Raw genomic sequence first — 20,475 nt, 5'->3', positions numbered from 1 at the left:
TTTTCATATAATATATTCTGATTATCGTTTTCCCTCTGTCTACTCCTCCTAATTACTCCCCACCTCTTGTCACCTCTGGATTTACTCCCTCTTTGTCTCTCAATAGAAAAGAACACGCTTCTAAGAGATAACAGCAAAACATGACAAAATAAAATATAATAAAATGAGGCAGAAACTATTATATGGAAGTTGGACATGGCAGCACAACAGGAGAAAAAGAGTCCCAAGGGCAGGCAAAAGACTTAGAGACCCACTCACTCTAACAGCCAGACTTCCCATAAAAACACCAGATTAATAGCTATGCTATAAATACAGAGACCTGGTATAGAAACATACCGGCCCTGTATTTGGTACTTGAGTTTTTGGGAGCTCATATGTACCTTGCTCAGTAGATTTAGAGGGCCTTGTTTTCTTGGTATACTCCATCGCTGATGGCTCTTACACTCTTTCTGCCTCCTCTTCTTTGGGATCCCCTGAGCTCTGAGAGGAAGGATTTGTTAGAGACCTCCAATTTAGACTCTTTCTCTGTATAATGTCTGGCTGTGGGTCTCTTTATCTGTTCCCATCTGGGCTTTAAGTTTTCTTGATTTTGTCTTCATTTATTTTTTTCAGTCCAAGGACAAAATGTCACTTGGTGATACAAAATACATACTTATATAGAATATTCTTTTCTCTTTAACTGCTTTATAAAATATGACATATCTGATTCATTTGCAATAATTTAAATTTTCTCTTCTACTTACTGTTTCTTATTTCATTTCCTTGAACAAGAAGTGAGTCCAAATTATATACATGGCACATTGTAAATAATTAATATTCTACACAGACTTAAAAAAAAAAGCCACTTGTCAGAGTGATGGCACATGCCTTTAATCCCAGAACTAGGAAGGCAGAGGCCAGCCTGGTCTATATGGCAACTTCTACAACAGCCAGGGCTACTTAGACTGTTTCAAGGAGGGGGAGGAGAGGGAAGAAGCAGAGGAGGAAGAAGAGTAAGAGGAGGAGGAGGAGGAGGAGGAGGAGGAGGAGGAGGAGGAGGAAAACAAGCCTCTTTTATGGTGTTGTGAGTTTCAAGTTTCAGGCAAATTTTCTTTCAACTTGAATTTTTATATTTTTCCCCTTTCGGTCTGTTTTAGCCTGGGAATTAAAGAAAGTTTACTTTCTTGCAAGAGCCTTTGGAGACATCAATGACCTTGAGAAGTGAGAAACTCCTTGTAAACAGGAAAAGGCGAGCTGAAAAGAAATTACATAAAGAGCCAGAAATTCTTATATTAATCCTGTAATTGCAGTTTTAGATGGCAGAAGGCATTTATTACCATTGCTTTAGCTACAGTACAGAGGAGGGCACTCAACGTCCTTGAAAAGAAGGGGAGTCAAGGGTTCTTATAGTTACACATCGGGTCCCACTGGGAATCCTTGATAGAATTAGGGATGGAAGTGGAGGTAAAAAGATATGACTTTTTTTTTTTTTTTGCCAACTCTGGAGTTATGCTCTCCTCTTTATTCTAGCTAGAACCAGAGGAATACACAGCCCCTGTCATCTATCTAAACCTCTGCTTTGCACCTCTGCTCTTATCTAAAGTGTTGGGAAGAGACCAAGGTCTGGCAAAGCAGAACACACAAAGACGGGGCAGGGTGTGTCTCCCACTCTCCAAAGACCCAGATGTTCTCTTATCACATACAGAAATTCTCTGAGTGCCCCCTTCCAAATTGTAAGAAACAATGTTCTTTACTTTATAATAAACATACTGGAGACTCAGAGTAGCAAAAAATGAAGTCAGGCAAAAATGGCTGGTGCATCAATTTGGTGTAAAGTTTGGTTTTTCTATTCTAACTAACTTGTTCCTGCCACCTGGCTGAGCTCCTCAGGGAGGTGCGGCCTTCCTGCTGTCTAGTATTGTTCCCTTTCCAAATTCCCCATCCAACGGAGACAAGATGCAAAGTCTTATTTATTTTATATCCTGGGGCTTTAGATCCCATCCTTTTCTTTTGCTTTGCTTAAAAGATTATTTGTATTTTTGTGTGCGGGAGTGTTGGCCTACATGTACCTATGTGCACTATGTATGTGCCTAGTACTCTCAAAGGCCTGAAGAAGGCGTTGGATCCCCTGGAACTGGACTCAGATTGCTGGGGGTCACCATATGGGTGCTGGCAACTGAACCCGGAGCCTTTGCAAGTGCACCAAGTACTCTTATGTACTGACCCAACTCTCCAGTTTTTTTTTTTTTTTTTCTTTTCTGGTGTATAGGCTCAGTCATGTAGTAGATTTCCTGCAACTTTTTAACCTAAGGTGAACTGAGAGCACCTAGAAAACCAGGCACCAGCTGCCAACTAAGCCAGCCAGGGGCCTAGTGCCTCCTGCTCCTCTGCAGTACTCCGGTGCTCTCTAAACACGCTTGCTCGGTACTGAGAATGGATCGTCATGATTTATTTCACACATGGCAACCACTGGTGCTTTTGGAGGTAAACGCGCTTTCCAAACAAAAGCGACCTTTACAATAAATGACATAGTTGCCTTCGGTACGAAGTGGCAAAAACTTTCCGATGAGTAACTTACACGTGTGTCTTCGCGGTCTTTCTGAAAATGCACATGCCTCTTTTAGCCTTCAACAGGCAATACTTTGTAAAAGGAAGAATTATTTTAAAAGAGCTGAGCATAAGAAAGAGCGTAAGTGTTTATTTTCCGTCTTTTTCCTCACTCACCTAACACCTCTGGAGGTCCTGGAACGTGCATACTTACTCTATTACTAGGTTCCGAAGCACATAGCAGACCAGACTGGGAGTGTCGCCTGTGGAAGATAAATAGGAGGGAACCAACAAGGGAATGAAAAGTAAGCTAAGGAAACGGGGCGCGCGGGTGGCTGGGGGAGAGGAAGGCTGGTCAAAGGATAAATTAAATTCTTACCTAAGCTTTATGTATTAGGCTAACGATGTTTATTGGCCTCTTACTAATTTCACGGGGGAGCAGGGATAGGTGCAGGTAGGGGGTTTCACTCCCTTGCCAAAATCTAGTGGGGTTCTTTGGGGTTTGATTCCTGGGTACGCCAAGCAAGCTAATAGAGTAGAAGGCAACCAAGGAGTTGTCATTTTCCCTTTAAAAACATAAAACACGTTACACACCACCCCTCACATACTCAATACCCGTGGTATTGAGGCATTTGGAATAAGAATGCCTTGTGGCCAAGCTTGAAAGATGACTCCCAGTTGCGTATTCTCTGGCACTTTAGCCTAGTTCAGAGGCTCCACAAACTTTACTGCGAATGTTTATAACGTAGTGCTCTTGCTATATATTCGGACTTTTTATTCAATAAGTCCGAGGCGAAAGAAACCTGCGGTGCAGCTGGTGCTTAACTGAGGCAAAGACTCTGAACACACAAGGGACTGGAAGTCATCACCTTGGCTGCCAGGTGTGCTAATGCCCAGCCTCAGCATTCCGGATCCTTGCCCTGCACTTCCCAGGCCTTCTGCAGGGAGGGGAGGAGCCGGGGGCGGAGCGGGAGGAGTGGCGCGGGCCCCGCGTGGGTCCTGCCTGAGGAGATCACCTCGGCCCCTTGGAGAGGCTCGGAGCTGCGGCGGCGCAGGAGGGGGGCGGTTTGGCGAGGGCGCGGCCTCTGGGAGGGGGGCGCGCGACACACATTCCCCGCGCTCTCTCAGGCCACTCAGGAGCCTCGCGGCAGCCCGTTGCCCCACTTGGCCACCCACTCCGTGATCCCTCAGTGCGCCTGCCTCCTCTTGTCACCTCCCGTCTCACCCTCCTCGCTCCATTTCCAACCCCCCCTCGCCCGTCCCCACCGCATCCACAGCCATCCGAGCGCCTCTGAGAGCAGGAGGTGCGGCGCCGGGCTGCAGGGCGCACCCTCAAAAGGTCCCCAGCTCGACATTGGGGGCCCACGGGCGACAGCATGGACACCAAGCGCTGTTTCGCTAACCGCTTCGATGACTACCAGGGCAGCCTGCTGGCGGGCCAGTGTGAGGAGGCGGTGGCGCCCTTGGTCACCTCTACCATCGAACGCATCCTTCAGGAGCTGCCCCCGCTGGGGGGTGGCGCTGAAGCCCGAGGGGCGACAGCTGCGGGCAGCAGCTGCCAGGGGGGTCTGTACAGCGGCGTGGCCGGGGTGGCCTACATGCTCTACCACGTCTCGCAGAGCCCGCTTTTCGCCGCCGCCCGAGAGCGCTATCTGCGCTCCGCCAAGCGCCTCATCGACGCGTGCTCCCGCGCCGAGGAGTGGGGCGAGCCGGACGCGGACACCCGCGCCGCCTTTCTGCTCGGGGGCGCGGGCGTGCACGCGGTGGCCACGCTCGTGTACCACGCCCTGGGTCGCTCCGACTACGTGCAGCCCCTTGGCAAGTTCCGGGCTCTGTGCGCCATCTGCGCGCCCGTCTCCTTCCTGGAGTGCGGCTCCGACGAGCTGTTCGTGGGCCGAGCCGGCTACCTGTGCGCCGCGCTCGTGCTCAAGCAGAAACTCGCTCAAGAGGTAAGACGCAGCCCCAGCCGCCGGGGGGCGCTCGCCCGCTGCCCGCTTCCCCGGGGGGAGTCCTGCTTTCCGACTCTTCCAAGCTCACAGCACCTTCCCTGGTCCAGCACCCCTCTCTTCTTTGTTATTTCTTTGTCTGGCACTGTGCTTTCTTTATCCCCTTCTGCTTTTGTCCATCCTTTTTCTTTCTCCCAGCTCTGTTGTTTGCTGGATTGCCTGGATTTGTGCTTTGTTCCTGGTTTTTGCAGTGAACTTGGTGGCATCACTCTAGATGCCTCTTTGCCCCATAGCTTTTTAGGGGTTGACCTTGTGGCCCTTAAAAGTGAATGTTTAAAAACGGGGGAAAAGTTATTTTCTTTCCGTTGAACCATGCTAGCACCCTTGAACATTAGATTTTAAAATAGTAATAAAACTTTTAGGGAGTGATGTGCAGAAAAGTTGCATTTAAACTCCTGGGGCTATAACCAAGCTGCCAGCCATAGGTCTGATGTGGATCTGTATTATGTACTATTAAATTCACCCTGTGACTCATAATAAATGTGTATTTGATGGGAGTATGGTCTTTTAAAACAACTAAGTGTGAGCAGAAATACACTCAGTTCAATCAAATGTGCTTTTTTTTTTTTCCATTTTAAAATCAATACTTGGGTTGACCAAACCACAGCATTTGTGACCAGGCAGCTTTTGATGAATAGCTTTTTCAGGGGCTTTTTGAAGGCAATTCACTCCCTCTCCCTCTCTCTCTCTCTCTCTCTCTCTCTCTCTCTCTCTCTCTCTCTCTCTCTCTCTCTCTCTCTCTCTCTCTCACACACACACACACACACATTTTTCTGAATTGCCTTTAAATGTAGTATGTAGATATTAGAAGAAAATCTGCCAGTTCCTGTGGAGTTGAGGAAATTAAAACAAAACAAAACAAAACAACTATAAAGCATTGTACTAACTAGAACTGAAAGAGAGGCGCTTTCATTCATAATCGAGTGGAACAACCTACTGTTCTTGGGAGGAAGTGACACATTTAACTTGGCTTGATATGGTGAGAAAAACACTTGGAGAAAAAAAAATAAAGGTATACAGAGCACCTTAAATGTATAATTAGCTTAGGTAATCAGTGCACAGGTAGGCTTGATTTTTTTTTTTTTTTTTTTTTTTAACAGCAGGTGAAGTTGATTCAAGTGAAGGGGAAAAAATTGCTAAAGGATGCGTTAAGCTAGCAGGGCAGCAATGGGCCACGTTGTCTTGAAATAGTTTGCACTGCTTCTGAGTCATTGTTATCTGTTAGCTGTTTCCCAAGGGCCCTTCCCGGTTGTATAAAACCATTTAGAAGGCCACAGAGAGATTTACATTCATTTGCATTAAATTTGCATCTGTTTCCCAGACCCTGCAGTCTGATGGTAGCCGATTTTCGTTTTTAAGCATTCTCTCCCAGTTGGTTTCCTTAAGCCTGTTTCTTCTTTTGCCCGTGCCTTCGAGTTTTTTTTCTCCACAAGAGAATTGGCAGAGTGGAAAATCAGCCAGATCACCAGGAGGGCTCTGCACAGAAACTGGTGGTCCGCAAACAGTCCACAGCCCATTACACACACACACACACACACACACACACACACACACACACACACACACACACACACACACACACACACACACACAAAACCACTTAAGATCTTTCTTCTGACCTCCTACCAACCCGGATCTGTCTTTTTGTACTAATCAAATTGAGGTCCTCTGGTGCTTCCCAGGAGACGGAACAGGAGAAGAAGCTCCGAAGATGTTTAAAAGAACAGCTTTGAATTTGTTAGATCACTTACTCCTAGTGCTGACCTCGGTTTCAGCAATGCAAGAAATTGAGGCTTTGAATGTGTAGGGCGGGGACTGGCACACCTCCCCCTCCCTGACTCCTTGCCAGCTTTTCTCTCAGTTACATGATCCATGAACCTTGATTAAATTGAATTTCTAACTTGTGTGTCATTTCTCTATAAATAATCTGTCATTGTGTCCCAGGATCTTTTTTTTTTCCATTCAATGTCATTTACGTTCACCTTCCTCTGTCACTTCCCTTACTTAGCACCCTGGTTTAGATCCTTACTTAGCACCCTGGTTTAGATCCTTCTTACATTATTTGACACATCTGTGCCACGTAATAAGTAATGGAGTGAGTGAATCACTCTGAGCCAGGTTTTTTTTCCCCCCTCCTAAGTCACTCATCAGCCTTTTCCAAAAGCTGGCTTCTTTTTTTTTAATTTTTTAATTTTTTTATTAATTTATTCTTGTTACATCTCAATGTTTATCCCATCCCTTGTATCCTCCCATTCTTCCCTCCCTCCCATTTTCCCCTTATTCCCCTCCCCTATGACTGTTCCTGAGGGGGATTACCTCCCCCTGTATATGCTCATAGGGTATCAAGTCTCTTCTTGGTAGCCTGCTGTCCTTCCTCTGAGTGCCACCAGGTCTCCCCCTCCAGGGGACATGGTCAAATGTGAGGCACCAGAGTACGTGAGAAAGTCATATCCCACTCTCCACTCAACTGTGGAGAATGTTCTGACCGTTGGCTAGATCTGGGTGGGCTAAAGACACTTTTCATTACGTCATTTTCCTGCTCAGCATTCTTTTCTCCAGTGGCTTCCCGTCTCCTAGTTAAAACTGACACTTAAAATGGCCGAGAAAGCCTCACAGGATCAAGCCTACTTTGCGTCCTCTTCAGTGTTCAGAAACCTTACTAGCCTTTTGTTGTTTTAGGCATTCTCTTGTCTCAGAAGGTTGGTACTCTCTGTTCTCCCGACCTGGAACACTTCCTCTAGATATTTTTTATAGCTAGCTCTGTGACCTTGGATAGGTCTTCCCACCTTACTGAGGCATTTCCTGTCAGCCCTATTTAAAGTTACCTCCTTCCCTGCTTTATTTTACTCAGTCTGTTTATTTATGTCTTCGCTAATTAGACTATAAATTCCATAGGATGGGGATATTTTTGTGTTGCTGTAGCTTCAATATTATGCCTATGCATATGCCTAACAGATATGTAGAGGTACCTAACTTCTGTATTGTTACAAATATTGTCTGTGTTATGTACATTGCCAACCTACCTTTAAAATGGCATCTCGTTTATCAATATTTTCCCTTATGCTAGTGTTTCTGGTACTATGTTTAAAGAAAGCATTTCCTACTTCTGGATTCTCAGTAAATATTTATTGAATGAGTGATTTGAATAAATTATAGATTCTTACAAAATTTTCTTCAAAGCAAACTGACCCACTTAGAGCAGTACTTATAAAATTTTATTTTGCATGGGAATCACCTGAAGATCTTGTCAGCAAAATACAGAAAAATTGCCATAAATATTATGAATATGTAGTAAAATATAGAAAAAAAATCTGATGTAGCCTTGGGTTGGGGCCTGATATTCTGCATTTCTAATTAAGGTCCTAGGTGAGACTGGCATGGTTGACTCATAGATCACAATTTAGGTCATAAAGCAATAGGATGCTGTGTGGGTTTGGGTATCACACGAGCCATGTCCATTTGTTCGTGCTGCAACACTTCATTGTATGAAGCTTGCTGTATTGATTTCTGGGACTGTAACTGAGAAGGCTCATCACAGTCCCATACTGAGCTTTTGTTATAATGGTCCACAGAGGTATTTGTCTCTGGAGGTGGAAACAAACAGTTGTGTTCTTTCTCACAATTGATAGAATCAATTTAGTCTTTGAAATATGTCTTGTGACCGATTGTATTTCCCAGTCTCTGTTACCTACTAGAAAGTGGAAGGCCAGAATTATAGATCACAGGGCCTAAAACACGATGCCGTATATATTTTCATACACCAGCCCTCACCTAGAGGTTTACCTAATTTGTTCCATCCTTAGATTACTCTTCTTCCTTTCACTTAATTGTTTGAAGTTTCTATTTGTGTTCATATAATTGAGAAATGTTTTAAATGTGTTATATAGAGAAACAAGCATAGACACCAAATTACCCTATCTACATAACATTTCCAGTGAATTTAACCCTCCAAGAAATACTTAAGGAAAGTGAATTTGAAGTGTGTAAGGCTTACATAGTGGGTCACTGAAGTCCCAAGAAATCATTCCATAAATATTTGCAGTCAGTCTGTTCTGCCATCTTCTGATTGGTGGAGAATAAGGAAGGAGGGAATGGTTTAAGGGAGATCTAGGGCACCCATTAAAATAAGTTTGTCATTCAATGATCTTGGACAAATAGCTTCAAAATTGTGAGCCTTGACTTCCACATTCATAATTAGATTAATAAATCTTATAAGATGAGATAAGCTGAGCCTTGTAAAACAATTCTTCACTGATCTTTTCTGCATTTTATTCATTAATTAAATGAGTATTAGGTTTTTCTGTTGTACCAAGCACTGCGCTAGATGCTGGGGTTTAGCAGTGAGCAAAAGCAGCAAGCTGTGCTTTGACTATAAGAACTCATCTGAAGGAAGTAAACAGTACTCGGGAATTACTACAGTAGAGCAGGGGTCAGGTCAGAGAAAGCTGGGCTGCTGTTTGGGAATGGATGGTAGAAAGGCTGTTTTGTGAAGGCATGTTATGTCTCAAAATTGGAGCAGGAGAATTAAGTGGTTGGCCCTAAGAGCGGCCATTCTGGCAGAGAGGCCAGCAAGGACCAAACCATCCAGGCTAGGGGTCTCAATGAAACAGAATAAGAGATAAGGAAGTTCAAAGGCATGGGAGGGTCCCATATGGGGAAGTAAATTAAAATCCTATCTCTTGGGGCCATGTAAGCCAAAGTTAGAGGCTTGCATTTGTTCTGTGTTTAAACAAAGGAGTGAGTATGTTGATCCTATTTACCTTTTGAAAAAAAATCACTGATTTTCTGTATGTTGAGTAGATAGTTCATATTAAGAATGATAAGAGGGTGGGAGCGTAGTATGTCTAGTGCGCACACAGACACGTGCAAGACATAATTATGTGGCTCTTTTAAAATCTTCTTTGCACCAAGGACTCCTTTGTCAGTCTGGTGAGCTTTCCAGGACTTCTTGGGCTAACATTTACAAATCTATAAATGAAAAATTAGAACTACAGAAAGAAACCCATTATAGTCAATTCCAAGACCCAAACATTTAAAAAGTGGAATGCAGCAGCATAGGTGCTTTTTAAGGACCACATTAGGAGTTTTACAATGAATCTTATGATTGGGGTATGTTAGAAACAGGAGTCAGTGATACTTTGAGAGATTTTTAACAACTGCAGTATGAGACACACATACCTTTGACTTCTATAGGTGACAGTTCCCAAGTATTACTGGTGGTTATAGTCTGCATTTTTACAATTTTAATTAAAATTTGGTTTGGAGTCAAGATCTCTCCCTCTCTCTCTCTCTCTCTCTCTCTCTCTCTCTCTCTCTCTCTCTCTCTCTCTCTCTCTCTCTCTCTCTCTGTCCTCTGTCTCTCTCTTTGCCTAGCCCAATATTTGGCTTTGGCCTTTGTTTTGTTCTGTTGGTGGTTCCTTGGAGGCTGGGTCTTGCTGGCCTTTAACTCACTGAGTAGCCTAGGCTGCCTTGAAACTCATAGCAGATTTCATGCTCCAGTCTCCCAAGCGCTGGCATTACAGACATAAAGGCATCATGCTGAGCTTATATTGTACATGAATTAACAAACAGATGTACTTTTATTTTCCCAGGCAAAGGGGCATGTTTGGAAGTTGATGTGATAGACTAGATAAAATGCTTGACATATAGTAGCTGCTTAATAAAAGTAATGGTAGCCCTTTCTGTTCCTACTAACAGACAATCCAGTGTAACCGTGAATATCAGGTAGAAAAACCATGCTCCAATACAAGATTCCAGCTGCCTGCTGTGATTTACATGTTGCCAAGATTTATTTTGCTTGTTTGGTTTTGGTTTTTGGTTTTTGAGACAGGGTCTCTCTGTGTAGCTTTGGCTGTCCTAGACTTGCTTTATAGACCAGGCTGGTCTCGAACTCACAGCGATCTATCTGCCTCTGCCTCCTGAGTGCTGGGATTAAAGGCATGTGACACCACACCCCGCTCAAAAGTTGCCGAGATCTTAATTGGGTCCTCAGCATATTCATAAGGCAACTCCTAGTGAACAGCTGGGACGTGCGGAAGAAACAGAGGCATGAGGATCATTTATCAAGGCCATATTGGACGTTGGAAATCTCCAAGCCCATTCTGGAAACAAATCTCCTTTAACAAGGCTACACCTCCTAATCTTTCATACACAGTTCTACTGAGGACCAAAAATTCGAACATTTGAGACTATAGTGGTCATCCTCATCCACACCACCACATTGAGATGCTTTTATTTGAGAATAACAGAATGACCAAGAAAACATGATTGAGTCCATATATGGTGGTACATACACATAGTCCCAGTACACAGGAAACTGAAGCAGGAGAATCACTTGCGCCCAGAAATGGGAGACCAGCTTGTGTAGCATAGTGAGACTCCTATCTCAAAAAGGAAGGGAAACCACATACATACAAGAACCACAAAGCTGACTAATCAGGTTGCATTTAAATATTTATGTATATGTATATTTATATGTGTATATATGTTTATGTATGTATAACAATTAAGGGAAATATGATTGGAATAAGGAGAACATTCATTACCTCTTTTAACAAAAAAGTGTAGAGTTAAGTCATTCCTAGGTTGGCTAGGCAACCAAAAAGCCACACCCTTCCTATTTTCACCTCTATTCTCCTGTGTGAGCTCTTCCATCCCTCTATAGTCAAGATGGCTGCTGCCTTCTAAGCATCATGCTCTTGTGTAGCTTAAGTCCAGGGGAGAAAGTCTGTGTTTTTCTCTGCATCTGTTTTTTTTAAAATCATGTAAAAGGTTCTATACTAGAAGACTTTCCTTTCTGACTCATTGCCCATCCCTTGGTGCCTGGCCAGTTCTAGTTTTACGGAAGGCAGAGAGGACTAGTTGTCTTTCATTTCTAACCTTTAAAATTGGACACAGGTTCTGACAAGAAGGAGAGAGAATGACACGGCTACAGGGAGGTTTGCCAACTCTTGGCTTCCCAAGGCATGATCTGTCTGTGCCCTCTCACTTTTCCTGCTGTCAGTGTTTCCCTTCCCTTTTTGGTCACCTCTATGTGCCATGCCAAATGTAGACTGTCTTGATTTTGCTGTTAGCTAGCTAGTGATCAAACATAAGCTATGATATTAACTTCATTGAAATTCATGCTAGTAAATATTCAGAATGTATTTTATAGCAGAAACTATTCATGGTCCATATTTTCTTTCTTTTTGGGGGGGTCCCATAAAAAGGTTTATTATTATTGTTGTTATTGTTGTTATTATTATTATTTAAAGTATATTCTTCTCTCATACAATACATGTCAACCTGTTTCCCCTCCCTTCACCCCTCCCTTCACCCCTCCCTTCACCCCTCCCTTCACCCCTCCCTTCACCCCTCTCAACTCCCCCTGCCACTTTCCCTCTCTCCCAGATCCCTCTCACCCCCCATTTCCCTTCAGAAAAGGGCAGGCCTCCAAGAGACAACAACCAAACATTGACAAAACATGATACATTAAGACAAGGAAAAAGCCCTCATGTTGAGACCAGGAAGCAGAGGCTGGATAGCCCAGGGGCCTAGATCACTGCCTTGTGCAGTAGTCATCAGAGAGGCTTCCTTGGCAGCAGATGAGAGCAGGTGCAGAGACTCACAGCCAGACATTGTGTGGAGAGAGTCTAAATTGGAGATCTCTACCAGGCCCCATTTTTCTTTGTGATTATTATTGCTATATTCATATGACAAGCTAAATGAGATAATGTAAAATTAGCTTTCTACAAACTAATAATTTTTAAAATTTCCTTTTTTTTTTTTTTACAAAAGTGTATTTTGTGTGTTTTCTTCACTTGCACAGATAATGACATTTTTAATATTTATTTTATTTCCATGTGTGTGTGTGTGTGTGTGTGTGTGTATAGGTGCCATAGAGGACATGGGGGTTAGATCCCCCTTGAGCTGGAGTTACAGGCAGGTGTGAACTGCTTGATTTGGATACTGGGAATTTACTTTCAGCCATCTCCTCATTCCACAAACAATCATATTACACATGTCCTCTGAAGCATACTTCTTTTGTGTAATATACTTTTGACATCTTTGCCTATCTTATATAGAGAAATATCTCTTTAGTTTGGTTCTATTTGTCTCTTATTTTGGTTCTGTTTGGCTGCGACATAACTTAACCTTATTGATGGACACTTACACTTCCTAGTTTCCTTTTTCCATTTTTCTTCTATAACAAATATCACTAAAAAGAACACACATACCCATGTATATACATGTATAAAATACATACACATAGTTTATATATATTCATATTTGTATTTGTTCATTTTTACCTACCTTTGCAAGCATGCAAACAGGAAACACTTTTTGAGATTGAGTCAAAATTTACATGTGTGGGTTTTTTTTTAATTTGCTGGAGATGGTCAGATTGCTTTTCAAAGATGTTACATCAAGGGAGGCTGAGGTAGGAGGATTGCTGCAAGTTCAAAGCGAGCCTGGGCTACCTAGTGAGTTCCAAACCACCTAGAGCTTCATGGTAAAATTCTGTCTCACACGAACTCTGGTGCCCCATATTTGACCATGTCCCCTGGATGAGGAGACCTGGTGGCACTCAGAGGAAGGCTAGCAGGCTACCAAGAAGAGACTCGATAACCTATGAGCATATACAGGGGGAGGAGGTCCCCCTCAGTCACAGTCATAGGGGAGGGGAGTAAGGGGAAAATGGGAGGGAGGAATGGGAGGATACAAGGGATGGGATAACCATTGAGATGTAACAAGAATAAATTAATACAAAAAAGAGAAGAAAAAATCTTCACCAACCCTACATCTGACAAAGGTCTAATATCCAAAATATATAAAGAACTCAAGAAATTAAACACCACCAAACCGAATAACCCAATTGAGAAATGGGGCTTGGAACTAAACAGAGAATTCTCATCAGAGGAATATCAAATGGCTGAGAAACACTTAAAGAAATGCTCAACCTCCTTAGTCATCAGGGAAATGCAAATCAAAACAACTCTGAGATTCCATCTTACACCCATCAGAATGGCTAAGATCAAAAATTCAAGCGACACCACATGCTGGCGAGGATGTGGGGAGAGAGGAACACTTCTTCATTGCTGGTGGGAATGCAAACTAGTACAGCCACTTTGGAAATCTATCTGGTGCTATCTCAGAAAAATGGGAATAGGGCTTCCTCAAGACCCAGCTATTCCACTCCTTGGAATATACCCAGAAGATGCTCCAGCACACAACAAGAAAATTTGCTCAACCATGTTCATAGCAGCCTTATTCATAATAGCCAGAACATGGAAACAGCCTAAGTGTCCCTCAGTAGAAGAGTGGATAAAGAAACTGTGGTACATATACACTATGGAATACTACTCAGCTATTAAAAACAAGGAATTCCCGAAATTTGTGGATAAATGGATTGAGCTAGAAATGATCATAATGAGTGAGTTAACCCAGAAGCAGAAAGAATCAAATGGTATATACTCACTTATATCTGCATACTAGCCCAAGGGGCATGTCCCACGAAAGCCTTCACTTACCAGGAAACTGGGACAGAGGGGAAGGCATCCTATTGGGACTCTAAATGAGAGACGCATGGGAGAACAGCAAAATAAAAGGATCCAGAGGGTCCTAGAAATCTACAAGTAGAACAATATGATAGGCAGATTTGGGCCCAGGGGTCCCGCTCAAACTAAGGCACCAGCCAAGGACAATACAGGAGGTAAACTTTAAACCCCTTCCCAGATCTAGCCAATGGTCAGAATATTCTCCACAGTTGAGTGGAGAGTGTGATACGACTTTCTCACATACTCTGGTGCCTCACATTTGACCATGTCCCCTGGAGGGGGAGACCTGGTGGCACTCAGAGGAAGGACAGCAAGTAGCCAAGAAGAGACTTGATACCCTATGAGAATATATAGGGGGACGTAATCCCCCTCAGGAACAGTCATAGGGGAGGGGAATAATGGGAAAATGGGGGGGGGGAGGAATGGGAGGATACAAGGGATGGGATAAACATTGAGATGTAACAAGAATAAATTAATAAAAAAAAAAAAAAAAAAAAAAAAAAAAAAAAAAAAAAAAAAAAAAAAAGATAGAGTACAGCTGGAAAAAAAAGTACAAAGCAAGCAACAACATCGATTTCCATTCCCATCACCAGGGTTTGGGATGCCCCTGTTCTCATGTTCTTTTCAATCGAGGATTTAAAAAGAATTCAGTGGGGTGAAATGAGGACGGGTGTGTCTATAATAGAGAATGAGTGCTGTTATTGTTTATGTCAATCCTTATCCAGCAACATACAGGTAAAGGATATGAGAAATCAACATTTTAAAAAATCAGGTGTGTGTTGCACGCTGCTTGTATGAACCTTAAAGACTGCCTCCAAATGACAAGAGTGTTGGGGAAGCTGGATTATTGTAGGCCAGTCAAGCCCAGTATAATCAAGTCCTACTTGCTTGATTATAGAACTTCCAAGAAGTGGGATGAGTGTACGGGATACAGTTTAGAGCATATGTCACTTACAATTGAATGCCCTCTTGAATGCTAAAAGGCATAAAAGAAACTAACACTGCATAATCACTTATTTCCATACATGATGTAAGCAATTTGAGTATATTATGTTCCCATTGTTTGTGCAGTAAAGTGTAACTTGATTTACTTTTAAAATTTTTGCTTTTATTTTTAAGTGCAAAAACAATTATTTATATGTATTGGTACAATGTAATATTTTGGCACATTGTGATATGAGCACATGAGGCTAATTAACACATCTATCACCATAAGCACTCATGTGTCAGTGTGTGAGCATTTTTTCAATTCACTTTTAAGCAATGAAACATGAAATATATTGATATCGATGATATACATTTGTGCTACATTACCAAGCTTGTTCTTCCTATTAAACTTATTTCCATTTTCTCCATATGTATGCATTACTTAATACTATGAACAACCGTGCAATACTACTATGTTTCTAATACCCAGTGAGGAAACCGAGGCACAGGTAGGTTGAAGAATGCACATTTGGGCAGTGGTAGACATGAGACTTGAAGCTCCACTAGTTGGTTGTCAACTATGTGCTTTCAGTTAGTGTTTCTCACATTTGTTCAAAGTCAGGTTTGGGGTTGGTGGGTCTATTGTGAGACCCATAATTCTGTCTTATTTATTTATCTATTTATTTATTTATTTATTTATTCACTTTACATCCAGATCATAGTCCCTTCCCTCATTTCCTCCCAGTCCCACCTCCTTTCTTCTTTCCCCATTACCCCCTCCCCTACTCCTCAGAAAAGGGGAGCTCCTTCCCCACCAACTCACCTGAACACATCGAGTCACTTCAGGACTGAATACATCCTTCCCCACCTCCCCACCCCCACCTGGCCTGGCAAGGCAGCCCTGGGAGTGATCAAAAAGCAGGCAACAGAGTCCATGTCAGAGACAGCCCTTGCTCCCCTTACTGGGGGACCCATATGAAAACCGAGCTGCCCATCAGTTACATTTGTGTACGGGACCTAGGTTCAGTCCATGCCTGGTCCTTGGTTGGTGCTTCCATCTCCATAAGTTTCCCAGCCTGGGCCCTGGTTAGTTGGCTCTGTTTGTCTTCTTGTGGAACTCCTGTACAGTACAGGAAAACTGTACTACAATCCAAAGGAGATAAGTAACAAGGAGGACCCAAGTGAGGATGCTTAAATCACACTCAGAAGGGGACATAGAATAGACAGCAGAGGGGGCTGAATAGAGAGAACAGGGTAGGAGAGGAAGCACAGAGAGAAATGAGGGTGGAGATCAGACCTACGGAGAAAGGGGCGGGAAGGACAGAGGGCTTGCAGAGGGAAGAGAAACTGTGGGTGGAGGCATCTCTGTGACAAGCAGGAGACCTACATCAGGGTAGGCTCTTGGGAGGATGTGGGAGTGACTCTAGCTGAGAAACCTCCTAGCAGGGGTCAGGGATACTGAAGCGCCACTATCTAACTAGACAGGACTCCTAGTGGAGGGAGGGGAACCCCAATGCACCCACAAAAACTTTCACCCAAAACTTACAAAATGTGCAGCGAGATTAAGATAGGGCAGAGACTGAGGGAATGTCCAACCAATGCCTGCACCAACCTGAGACCCACCCCACGGGAGACAGCCAACCCCTGACACTATAGCAATTCTCTGCTATGCTTGCAGACAGGAGCCTAGCATAACTGTCCTCTGAAAGGCTCCACCCAGTAGTGGATGGAAACAGATGCTGGAAGCCACAGCCAAACATTGGGAGGAGTGCAGGGAGATGTGGAAGAGTCTGTGTGTGTGTGGGAGAATAGAAGAGAGAGGTCAGGACATCCACAAGAAGACCAATAGAGCCAATTAATCAGCACCCAGGGGGTCTTACTGAGACACAATTCTCTCTTTTTAGAAAGTCTATGTGTAATGCTGCTACTGTTGGTCTGTTGGGCAGTTGTGAATATAAAATCTCCCAGTCTTAGGGGGTTTCCTATCAATAAGTTGTACTGATGTCCCCCAAATGTCATGATCTTCACGATCTGTCCTTTATTAAGAATCACCTTTTTCCACGGATGCCACAATATCAGCTTTGCACTTTTCAGTTTTTGCTGATGGAAAGAAAGATCACTGCGTGAGCACATGACCCGACAAGCTTAGGGATTCTACTAACATGTTGAATGAACAGATGGAAGCACGGACTTTTTCCTAGTAATCATTTTCCATTGGGTACAGAATGTTTTTTTAAAAACTGTGTGTGGTGAAGGAAACTGTGTAGGTCGTGTATGTGTGTGTGTGTGTGTGTGTGTGTGTGTGTGTGTGTGTGGTGCATGTATGCGAGTGAGTGAGCATATGCATACAGAGACTACAGCATTACATCACGCCATTGCTCTTCTGTTTATTCCCCCAAGGCAGGGCCTCAAACTGAATCAGAAGCTTACAGCGGCTGGCCAGTGAGGGCCCAGGATCACCTTTCCACAGCCCTCAGTGTTGGGCTTCTAAGCACCCAGCTTTTATGTGATGCTGGGGTCCTCATGCCTGCATAGCAAATACTATTATTCATTCAGCCATCTTCTGAGCCCCAGACGGTTCTGTTCTTAAAGGGCCTAATTAACCACATACTAGAAACTTTGAATTATTTAATAACACAAAAAGAAGCTCTGTATTGTAGCATCCCAGATAAAATAGAAAACATGTGCTCAATACCACTTTCCATTTTAGAATTGTACAATTAATTTTATCTGTATGACAGGAAGTACTACTTCTCCCTCAATAAAAACTGATTGAAGGTGGTCAAACATTTTCCTTTTAATTTTTAAAGCGTTTCTGATGTAATATTTAATGGACAAAACAACCCATTTAGGTTTAGATATAGTTTATAGCTTTTCAGGTATTGATGTAAATGTTCCTTTAAAGCTCAAAAGTATTCTTTACATTGTAATTACTTGAAGAGAGCTTGGTTAATTTTGTTTTGTGACTAAATAAATTTGAAAAGTAAAAACAGTAAGATTTTTTTTAAGTACACTAACCTTTAAATGTATTGAATCTTGTCGGTAACAAACTGCCATTGGACTATAAGAAGATGCTTTTAATGAAATTGTACTAGACTTATCAATCTCTGCATTTGGAAATGATGGATTATATTAATTTCTCATTAACTCTTGGATAGTTTTACTTATGATAGTTAATATATAGTGACTGGTGTTGATCACGTGACTGGCGGATACACAACACACAGAGAATTTCATCCAAGGGTGTAAGGGACATTTTTTTTTATATCTCTCACAGACTAGAAATGAGGCCTTGATTAAACTGAACGAACAGTCTCTGATATGTCCAGTTGTGTTTTAACATGACTTAGTTTCACAAACTGATCTCTGACCTACAATCTTTAATTAAGTACACAATCCCCTGGACACGTGGCTTGTTCCAGAAAAAAACAAAAGAAAACTAAACAAAACAACCAAACAAAACATGTTGCTTTCATGAAATCTCTCTTCTCTCTCTCTCCTCTCTCTCTCTCTCTCTCTCTCTCTCTCTCTCTCTCTCTCAAATTGTGCAATTCATTTTACCTGTATGACAGAAAGCACCAATTCTCCTTCAGTAAAAACTGAAATTGAAGGTGATTAAATATTTTCCTTTTAACTTTTAAAAATTTTATGTACATAATATAATCTTTATATAAATTTAAAACTATACATAGGTAGATAGTTAGGTGATATTTATCTCATTCTAATTATTTTCTTTGTGAATTTAACTACTAGGGAAATCTATCAAGCTAACAGACCACTTTTACTCAGAGTGCTAGACACTTGGGCAAACTCAGCTTTTATGAACTCATCTCATCCATTTGTTTTGTGTAAGGGCAGACTACTCTTTATGAATAGCTTCAACCATCCAACAACTCCAGCAATGGATGGCTTTGATGTGTTGAAGGGTGAGTATTGTTATCTGAGTCATAAGAAAACTGTCTCCAGGCAACAGATAAAGTATTACAGACTTCACTGGAGAGGACATCACTTAAATGAGAGGTGGCAAAACAAATATTGGCCATAGCATTAATGTACAGTTGGATGGCACTGTGTCTGTCTGCTGGCTGGTTTCTTTGCTCAGAATAGATTTCATTGCTCAGTGGTGTGTTGAAATCTCGTGTCCATGGCAACCAGAGCATCTCTGGTCTGAAAGCAAGCACTGTAGGGACCAGCTGAATCCCCCTCCACTCATACAATGACTTTAGGAAGGAACCACATTCTTAGCCAATTTTGCAGGTATCTAACTAAGCTCAAAGAGATCCAAAACACAATCAGAAAGGAAGTGTTATCCTCAACATATGCATTTTATTTTTTGTTTTTTTAAAAATTGTGGGCTATTTCAAGACAGAATTCCTGCATAGCTCTTGCTGGTATTGAACTGTGTTGGCCCAGTCTGTCCTCAACTTGCAATCCTCCTGCCTCAGCTTCCCAAGCGCTGTGATTTTCGGCTTGTGTCACCACTCCTGATAAATTTCTCTTTTAAAACCTTTATCTAAGTGGCCTGTGAAGAAGAATTTGTGTTACAAATTGCAGCTGTTGAAATAGGTTGGAGCCTCAGAAAGGTATTTAAGTGGGGTAGTTAAAGGCAGAGCTCTCAGGGTCGCTAGCTTTGGCATGAATCCTGGCTCAAGTGCAGCCCAATTGTTGACTTTAGGTTAGCTGCTTAGCATTTTCAAGGCTGAATTTTCTCATTTGTGAAGGTTAATCTGAACGGGGTGCTAGGATGAGCCCACTGGAGATAGGCTCAGAGTGTGTTTAGCGGGGGGGGGGGGGGGGGGGGGGAGGGGGTGTTCTTTCGGTGTAGAGAGGGATCTTGCATGTCAACCATTCTTTTCTTCTGCTCTTGACTATCATCATCCCTAATGTGGAGTGGAATGCTGTTGAGCAGACAGCACAGGTTTGGTTTTTTGGACTTTCTTCAGTCTGCCTGCTATTCCCCTGAGGTGATTTTTTTTTTATATAGTTGTTGTGTCTTGAATGGTGACAGCAGAGCTTTGAGGTCTCTCACAGAGGACGCAGCGGGCTAGAGGGGAATATCCTGTGCTCTGCCACACAGGAGATTAAACTGAGCTGCTCAGACAGATTATGTGTCAAAGTAAATCGAGTGCCTGGGCATCACTCCTGAAATATGAATCTATACGAGCTACCCTCTCCTTTGGGGGAAAAAGCTCTTCCCTTCTGTTTAAAAGAAAACAGGTTACTTACGAACTTAATACAGGGGCTGGATTTGCTATGTCCCTAGAGGAAATCATGTTATTGATTTAAAGCTATTGCTAAATGCCAAGAAAATGATGTTGCAATGTTGATTTCTTGTTCTACCCACCCCCAACTTTATTTTCCTTCTGAAGCGCATTTGTTTGCCCAGTATTAACTCAGAATTTTAGAGGAATTTTGGTAGTTGTGATTTGTTGAAGTGACAACTTCAAATAACCTTTCCTCAGCCAATGATCCAGACCATG

At 42.6% G+C, this 20,475-nt stretch overlaps 1 protein-coding gene across 1 annotated transcript in view; it reads left to right on the top strand.

Annotated features, from left to right (window-relative positions):
• Positions 1–3,597: 3,597 nt before the first annotated feature.
• The window catches only part of Lancl3 (LanC like family member 3), a 100,829-nt gene continuing 83,951 nt past the window's right edge, over positions 3,598–20,475 (top strand). The window contains exon 1 of the mRNA XM_051142164.1: positions 3,598–4,475. Within this exon, the coding sequence (XP_050998121.1) occupies positions 3,903–4,475 (573 nt within the window). The 5' untranslated portion in view covers positions 3,598–3,902. The remainder of the gene's footprint in view (positions 4,476–20,475) is intronic.

Source organism: Acomys russatus, chromosome X, assembly GCF_903995435.1.
Source record: "Acomys russatus chromosome X, mAcoRus1.1, whole genome shotgun sequence".
Taxonomy (NCBI): domain Eukaryota; kingdom Metazoa; phylum Chordata; class Mammalia; order Rodentia; family Muridae; genus Acomys; species Acomys russatus.
This window is presented reverse-complemented; position numbering and strand designations above follow the sequence as displayed.